The sequence below is a fragment of the Protomyctophum parallelum genome (assembly GCF_964188405.1).
Source record: "Protomyctophum parallelum genome assembly, chromosome: 3".
NCBI lineage: Eukaryota > Metazoa > Chordata > Actinopteri > Myctophiformes > Myctophidae > Protomyctophum > Protomyctophum parallelum.
The window spans coordinates 5995625-6004189 of record NC_139698.1 but is presented as its reverse complement, the minus strand read 5'-3'; the positions used below and the strand labels follow the sequence as shown (position 1 = coordinate 6004189).

Genomic DNA, 8565 nt, shown 5'->3' with positions numbered 1-8565 from the left:
CTTGCCTTGGATGGGAAGAGTTGCTCATCGACCGTGATGTTTCCTCCAGGCACATAGCAAGATATGCAGTTATCTGTGAACTGATTCCAAATGTCCGTTATTGCAGCAAACTTGTCTGTTTCTTTGCGTGCTTCTCTGGTGTCCTTGTCGTCAAATCGCAGGTATCGCATTATGGATTTGAAACGGTCACGAGACATTGTTTCTCTCACCGTCTCATTCCCCCATGCCCCTTTCGCCCACAGTTGATTCAATCTTGGATAACCAGATGTCGACATCGCACGAATGAAAAACACGCTGATGAATGCTTTCAGTTCAGTAACAGACAGATCCCATTCTTGATTCTGTCCATCACTGCGGGCAAACTTCACTGTGCAGTCTTTGACGTTTTCCAACATGTCGGGGTCAAACATACACAAAAAACTGCTCAACTCGTCGTGGATTCTGACTTTGGCAAAAGCAGTAGGACCTGGCCTGGCATTTCCCCTCACTGTATATGTATCTTTATTCTTTTCCCTTTTTGCTTCCTATATGATGAATTCCTGTTCTACTGGCTGGTAGCCTATGTCTTGTATAGGGCCTTGTATATCTGTTTATTTTAAGCATGCCGCCGCATTCTGTCAGAGCAGAGACATATTTATTTAAAATAATCCTGTCTCGCACGGCCTATATAGAGCCAATGAACGGAGCACATTCCCTCAGCATGTATTATTATTAACGAAAAACATAAATACTAGCCTACTATTTTATTGGTCTAGTTCAGTTGATTTAAACAAAAGTAATACCTTCAGTATAGGCCTGGTTTTGATATAATGATGCGCTATAACAGAACAGGAATTCATCATATAGGAAGCAAAAAGGGAAAAGATACATATACAGTGAGGGGAAATGGGGTGGGGGGGGGGCCTACATTTAGGCCTACATGGGACAAGCTATATATATATATATATATATATTTCCCTATTTGTCTATTGGTATGTCTCTAAATGTTTTGATGAATTGAACAATGTGGACCCTGTTGTAAACAAGTGTAATGCTTCATTGGGTTAATATAGTATGTTTTTGAACGAATATTTGGGCCTAAGCAGTTTTTTGTGTGTGTGTGTGTGACCAGTGTTGCTCGTCGACTCGGGAAATGGGGTGGGGGGGGGGGATTCAGGTTTTACAGAGGCCACTTCGAATTGCAGCCATCCGTATAGGTGCCACACATCAGGGGTTGGGGGGGTTGGGCAGGCGCACACTGACACAAAGGGCACCTACGGATGGCTGCAATTCCGAGTCGACTAACACATGGTCACACACACAAAAAACTGCTTAGGCCCAAATATTCGTTCAAAAACATACTATATTAACCCAATGAAGCATTACAATTGTTTACAACAGGGTCCACATTGTTCAATTCATCAAAACATTTAGAGACATACCAATAGACAAATAGGGAAATATATATATATATATATAGCTTGTCCCATGTAGGCCTAAATGTTTTTATGATCGAATGTGACCAAATAGTGCCCATTGAGAGTGCAGGTTTTCTTTCTTTATTTTATTTTTCGTTTATAGATTCGTTTTAGGCTTACGTTATAAGTTATATACTATGCATAGTCAATACTAATAGACTGCATTTAATGTTAAGTTATGTTCTGTAAAATATAGGCAAATATTGAGAAGTTGAGAATTATGCATCCTGCATGCTGTTGGAATTAAGTTCTGGATTGCTGCCGACCTGGACAGCAAATACTTCCTGAATGGATTTCCATACCTTGGAAAGGGCCAGTACCGCAGCAGGTGATTTATTTTCCTTTTCTAATAATCAATAATCATTTAAAATGTCTTTACATCAAAGCCTATTATGTATATATTTTTGCGTTGTAATAACCATTACACCTTCTCCCTGTCATTTGTATATATAGTGATGGCGTGCCGCTGTGCCGTGCGAGACAGGATTATTTTAAATAAATATGTCTCTGCTCTGACAGAATGCGGCGGCATGCTTAAAATAAACAGATATACAAGGCCCTATACAAGACATAGGCTACCAGCCAGTAGAACAGGAATTCATCATATAGGAAGCAAAAAGGGAAAAGAATAAAGATACATATACAGTGAGGGGAAATGCCAGGCCAGGTCCTACTGCTTTTGCCAAAGTCAGAATCCACGACGAGTTGAGCAGTTTTTTGTGTATGTTTGACCCCGACATGTTGGAAAACGTCAAAGACTGCACAGTGAAGTTTGCCCGCAGTGATGGACAGAATCAAGAATGGGATCTGTCTGTTACTGAACTGAAAGCATTCATCAGCGTGTTTTTCATTCGTGCGATGTCGACATCTGGTTATCCAAGATTGAATCAACTGTGGGCGAAAGGGGCATGGGGGAATGAGACGGTGAGAGAAACAATGTCTCGTGACCGTTTCAAATCCATAATGCGATACCTGCGATTTGACGACAAGGACACCAGAGAAGCACGCAAAGAAACAGACAAGTTTGCTGCAATAACGGACATTTGGAATCAGTTCACAGATAACTGCATATCTTGCTATGTGCCTGGAGGAAACATCACGGTCGATGAGCAACTCTTCCCATCCAAGGCAAGATGTGGATTTACGCAATACATGGCCAATGTGGTACATGTACGGGAACATTTACAATGACATGTGTCAAGTGTCTCTAAGTATAGCAACAGAAACTAATGCGTAGGATTTGTGTTTTCCCTGATTTTATTCCGCTTTATATTTGCTTTCTTTCATGCTTTCTGATATTGTGAACAATAAGAAAAAATAAACATGGTTGAATTAACACAAAGTATTCATTATTTACCGCGTGGTGACAACAGCAGGAATGTGTGGTGCATATATATGTGCATGACACCAATTCTCAACTTCTCAGACAATATTTATAGGCTTCGTTGTTTGTGAGACGGGGAAAAAGCCTCCGTAATCAGACTTTAATTCAGGCTTACATAAACTATGCAATATGCATGCAGAAAAACATTTGAATGATTAGACAGACAAACAATATATATAGGATGTAGTATTTATTAATATTATACTGCAAGTAATTTAATTGAAAACAGCACGGCTGTCGCAGAGCTAGCTCATCTCGATGCGGGTATATGAGCCTGGAGAAAAGAGAACAAAAAGCATTTAGCTGAAAACGGGCTTATAGCCTACTATTATATTTAGCCTGTCCAACTACTAGTTACTTTGACCAACAGTATTACAAGCAGCATATAGTTCACATACATGACGAAATACGACATTAGAGTTATATATTGTCCCCCTCTATTATATAGAGGGGGAAACATTATAGGCTACGCGATGTAATTAATATATATTTGATTGATTGTGCCAAATAATCGCCTTTTTCCCTCCACCCCTCTTTACATAACTCGCTTATTTTTTGCTCATGTAAACCACGGAATTCTGGCTTGTGTATGCCCTCTCTACGAAACATATCAAGTTGAAAAGGAAATGGGGCAGCTTGCAGATTAACCATTTTCAGAAAAGTGCGTATACATTTAGGCAACAATTAATGTGCTATTGTGCTATTCTCGGCCAATTTTCTACCGATTGTCCTAATTCCAAATATATAATCCGTGAAGTGTACATTTTCATTGGGTGTATAATAATGTATTCATAAGAGAGGGAAGAAAATAAAAAATAAAAGTGAGTGCGTGTAGGCAACAATGACGTCTCCAGCTCCAGAGGTGTGAACGAGTGGTGCGGGGGTGGAGGGATAAAGGGGGAGAGCGGTCGAATGGGCCGATATAGTCAGACTGAGTAGGAGTGATTTTTTTTCAGCCTTGCTAGTGTTAAAGCAGCAGAGCCTGGCTGCGTTCGGACCTGCCTCTAACTGGACTGAAGCCCGGGTCTCCACCCTGGGCAACATCATGGGTGAGGAAATATAACATCATACAAATAATATGATCAGCTGTTTTGCATTGTTTTGAACAAGATTGTATAGGTATTGTTTGTTTCCAAGATAAAGTTATATGGCCTGATGTCCACTGAGTATTAACCACTTACTTAATTATTCACGTGTGATAATCCTTGTTGTAAGGGTGTAAGGGTGTCAACTTGCTGTTTTCTGCACTGCAAGACATTACTCTATAAGCCATATCTCCAAAACTTCACATTTCGTGAATGAAGCCTCATTTTGTAACTTGTAACTAATCACTATGTTTATGTTCATTAGGTTGGGCTTTTTACTGTGTTTCCTTGATTTTTAGACTAGTCGTGTAGTCTGTTACAAAATACATTTGTAAACGTTTCAAAATAATACTGGCATTTTTAGCTTGCGGTCCCTAACAATTTACAAGTCCCCTAACCTCATATCATTCTTAAACGGCCACGTAAGTCATTTTCACTTCCGTGTTTCCTAATGGCAGCCAGCCGGCTCCCAGTATGTACAGTATGTACATGCAGCAGGTCGATACGATCATCTCGATAAGTTAGTTAGTTAGTTAGTTAGTTTCATTTATTGTCCACGTGTGGAAATTTGTCTTCGGTCTCAAACAGTAAAAAACAAACGGTTACAACAACAGCAACAACACTTAACACAATTATTTTCTCATGGCAAAAAGTGCAGGACAACAGTGGCAGATACATTGGAAAAGAAAACTAATCTAGCGAGACATGGTATCATTTAGTGCCTTAATGGCATTTGGTATGAAAGATTTTTTTAAAATGTTACGGTTAGCTCTTGGTACTTTGTACCGTCTACCAGAGGGAAGTAGTTGGAACTCGCTGCAGAGTGGATGAGAGGGGTCGTTTGCTATCTTGATAGCTTTTTTACGAAGTACCTCCTTGTAGATACAGCCTAATTGTTGCTGTCTCTTCCCAATTATTTTTGAGGCTAGATTTACTATTCGCTGCAGCTTGCTTCTTCCTTTGACATTTAGATTGCCAAACCACATTGCCATGTTAAAAGTCAAGATTCCCTCTATCAGGTTTTTATAAGTAAACCTACTGGTGATTATCGGTTGATAACATTGAAAGCGGGTGGCCCTGTGGAGATGTCCTCTAATGATCTGTCTATCTTTGTGTGTCTCTCTCCCCACAGCGTCCCTCAGTAGTATGTCTGTCTTCTCTAATGTGTCTGTCTCTGTGTCCTCTCAGCGTCCCTCAGTAGTATGTCTGTCTTCTCTAATGTGTCTGTCTCTGTGTCCTCTCAGCGTCCCTCAGTAGTATGTCTGTCTTCTCTAATGTGTCTGTCTCTGTGTCCTCTCAGCGTCCCTCAGTAGTATGTCTGTCTTCTCTAATGTGTCTGTCTCTGTGTCCTCTCAGCGTCCCTCAGTAGTATGTCTGTCTTCTCTAATGTGTCTGTCTCTGTGTCCTCTCAGCGTCCCTCAGTAGTATGTCTGTCTTCTCTAATGTGTCTGTCTCTGTGTCCTCTCAGCGTCCCTCAGTAGTATGTCTGTCTTCTCTAATGTGTCTGTCTCTGTGTCCTCTCAGCGTCCCTCAGTAGTATGTCTGTCTTCTCTAATGTGTCTGTCTCTGTGTCCTCTCAGCGTCCCTCAGCCCAGCGGAGATGTCCTCCGTAGACGCCGACGTGTTCTCTTACCTCAGTCAGTCCAGCATCCCTCTGATCCCAGAGCAGACGTTCAGCGTGAGTCGAAAAAATACACTGTGGGGAGATGGGGCTGTAATCTTTACCTTTTCTGGAAAGTTATAGGCCAAAGTGTGTGTGTGCTTGCGGGCGTGCGTGTGTGCGTGCGTGTGTGTGTGCGTGTGTGTGCGTGCAAAGTTACACAGCAAGCAGTGTTGGCTATTTGTGTCATTTTTGTGCTAAACGGGAACCTCCCATACAGATTCTGCCAATCGGAATGGAATCTGGGGAAAAAAAAATACTTTGCTTCGCTTCGATTATTATTATCTTTGTATGTCCTTGTTGTATATACGGTGTATTTATTATTATTATTATTTATTTAATGATTGTAAATGGCCATTAAGGCGGTGTCCATGGTTGTGGTTCTGCAGGCTCTGTCTCTCAGCCAGCTGCAGGCTCTGGGTCCTGACATTAAAAAGACAGTGTCCATGGTTGTGTTCTGCAGGCTCTGTCTCTCAGCCAGCTGCAGGCTCTGGGTCCTGACATTAATAAGATAGTGTCCATGGTTGTGTTCTGCAGGCTCTGTCTCTCAGCCAGCTGCAGGCCTCTGGGTCCTGACATTAATAAGACAGTGTCCATGGTTGTGTTCTGCAGGCTCTGTCTCTCAGGCAGCTGCAGGCTCTGGGTCCTGACAACATCGCCATGGTGACGGCCTCTCAGAGGGCGGGGCTGTCCCAGGACAGACTGAGCGCTCTGGACAACGCCCTGGACCCCGACGTGTCCCGCTCCGACCCCTACCCCGACGACGACGACGACCCCGTCTCACCGCAAGCTGCCCCACAGAGCGTCTTGGCAGGTAGGAAGCAGTGTTGATTTAGTTGACTAACCCATTCTGACCTGAGATCAGATTAAAAATAATGTCTTCTAGATCCTGACAGTTTTCTGAATAAGCTATGTCTCTATGTCAGTCTTTCTTCGATTTTTCAAAAATAGCAGACCTACAAGCTCGTAGCGTGCCACTCAGTGGCGCGCTACGAGCTTGTAGATCTGCTATTTTTCAATAGCTAAAGCACAACATAATGCTAACACCAAAAGGGGTCCCCCCCCCGGATTGGGCTAAAACTGTGACGAAACACACGTTGGTTGAAGACATGGAGAGTGAAGTCCTATAGGGGGTGAGGGCTTTAAGTCTTCACATTACGGTCCTGGAAAACTGGGTGTGAGAGGCTGCGGTTCTGACTGCAATGGGGAGTTTATGTAACCATCAACTTTTCCCCCTTTATCTCCCTGTGTGTCCCATGTGTCCCCTCTCTGTGTCCCCTCTCTGTGTCCCCTCTCTGTGTCCCCTCTCTGTGTCCCCTCTCTGTGTCCCCTCTCTGTGTCCCCTCTCTGTGTCCCCTCTCTGTGTCCCTGTGTCCCCTCTCTGTGTCCCCTCTCTGTGTCCCTGTGTCCCCTCTCTGTGTCCCTGTGTCCCCTCCCTGTGTCCCCTCTCTGTGTCCCCTCTCTGTGTCCCTGTGTCCCCTCTCTGTGTCCCTGTGTCCCCTCTCTGTGTCCCTGTGTCCCCTCCCTGTGTCCCCTCTCTGTGTCCCCTCTCTGTGTCCCTGTGTCCCCTCCCTGTGTCCCCTCCCTGTGTCCCCTCTCTGTGTCCCCTCTCTGTGTCCCCTCTCTGTGTCCCTGTGTCCCCTCCCTGTGTCCCCTCTCTGTGTCCCCTCTCTGTGTCCCTGTGTCCCCTCTCTGTGTCCCCTCTCTGTGTCCCCTCTCTGTGTCCCTGTGTCCCCTCTCTGTGTCCCCTCTCTGTGTCCCCTCTCTGTGTCCCTGTGTCCCCTCCCTGTGTCCCCTCTCTGTGTCCCCTCTCTGTGTCCCTGTGTCCCCTCTCTGTGTCCCCTCTCTGTGTCCCCTCTCTGTGTCCCTGTGTCCCCTCTCTGTGTCCCCTCTCTGTGTCCCCTCTCTGTGTCCCCTCTCTGTGTCCCCTCTCTGTGTCCCTGTGTCCCCTCTCTGTGTCCCTGTGTCCCCTCTCTGTGTCCCCTCTCTGTGTCCCCTCTCTGTGTCCCTGTGTCCCCTCTCTGTGTCCCCTCTCTGTGTCCCTGTGTCCCCTCTCTGTGTCCCCTCTCTGTGTCCCCTCTCTGTGTCCCCTCTCTGTGTCCCTGTGTCCCCTCTCTGTGTCCCTGTTTCCCCTCTCTGTGTCCCCTCTCTGTTTCCCCTCTCTGTGTCCCCTCTCTGTGTCCCTGTGTCCCCTCTCTGTGTCCCTGTTTCCCCTCTCTGTGTCCCCTCTCTGTGTCCCCTCTCTGTGTCCCTGTGTCCCCTCTCTGTGTCCTCTTTCTGTGTCCCCTCTCTGTGTCCCATGTGACCCCTCTCTGTGTCCCCTCTCTGTGTCCCCTCTCTGTGTCCTCTTTCTGTGTCCCATGTGTCCCCTCTATGTGTCCCTGTGTCCCCTCTCTGTGTCCCATGTGTCCCCTCTATGTGTCCCTGTGTCCCCTCTCTGTGTCCCATGTGTCCCCTCTATGTGTCCCTGTGTCCCCTCTCTGTGTCCCATGTGTCCCCTCTATGTGTCCCCTCTATGTGTCCCTGTGTCCCCTCTCTGTGTCCCATGTGTCCCCTCTCTGTGTCCCTGTGTGTCCCCCTGTGTGCAGGAGCCCCGTCTGTCCTCATGGAGGGGACCGTGGCGTGGGGGAAAGCTGTCCTATGTCTCGTCCTGGGCCTCCTGCTGCTCTGAAGACATTCGCTATATACTATTGGACCAGTATAGTGCTTCTCAAACTGTGGTGGGTTTTTTTAATCGTTCCAAGGACCCTTGCATGACTCTGAGAGTCTCTCAGAATTACAGACCTGTAAAGGTCCATTTGGAACCCCTCTCAATAAGGCACGGGGGTCCCTGCAGGGAACCTATACTTTTCCTGCTCTTACTGTTGCTTTTTTTAACATTCAAATCACATAGTTCATGGGGGTCCGCGGGCTAATTAGTGTTCATTTGGGGGTCCTTGACATGAAAACGTTTGGGAACCACTGCCTTATAGAGTATAA

The 8565-nt window shown here is 45.5% G+C and overlaps 1 protein-coding gene across 3 annotated transcripts in view; it reads left to right on the top strand.

Annotated features, from left to right (window-relative positions):
• otoa (otoancorin) overlaps positions 1-8301 on the top strand; it is a 29981-nt gene extending 21680 nt beyond the window's left edge. For all 3 annotated transcript variants that reach the window (XM_083761012.1, XM_083761011.1, XM_083761010.1), the window contains exons 19-22: positions 3815-3890; positions 5507-5604; positions 6199-6400; positions 8175-8301. In XM_083761012.1, the coding sequence (XP_083617138.1) occupies positions 3815-3890; positions 5507-5604; positions 6199-6400; positions 8175-8257 (459 nt within the window). In that variant the 3' untranslated portion in view covers positions 8258-8301. The remainder of the gene's footprint in view (positions 1-3814; positions 3891-5506; positions 5605-6198; positions 6401-8174) is intronic.
• Positions 8302-8565: the final 264 nt, after the last annotated feature.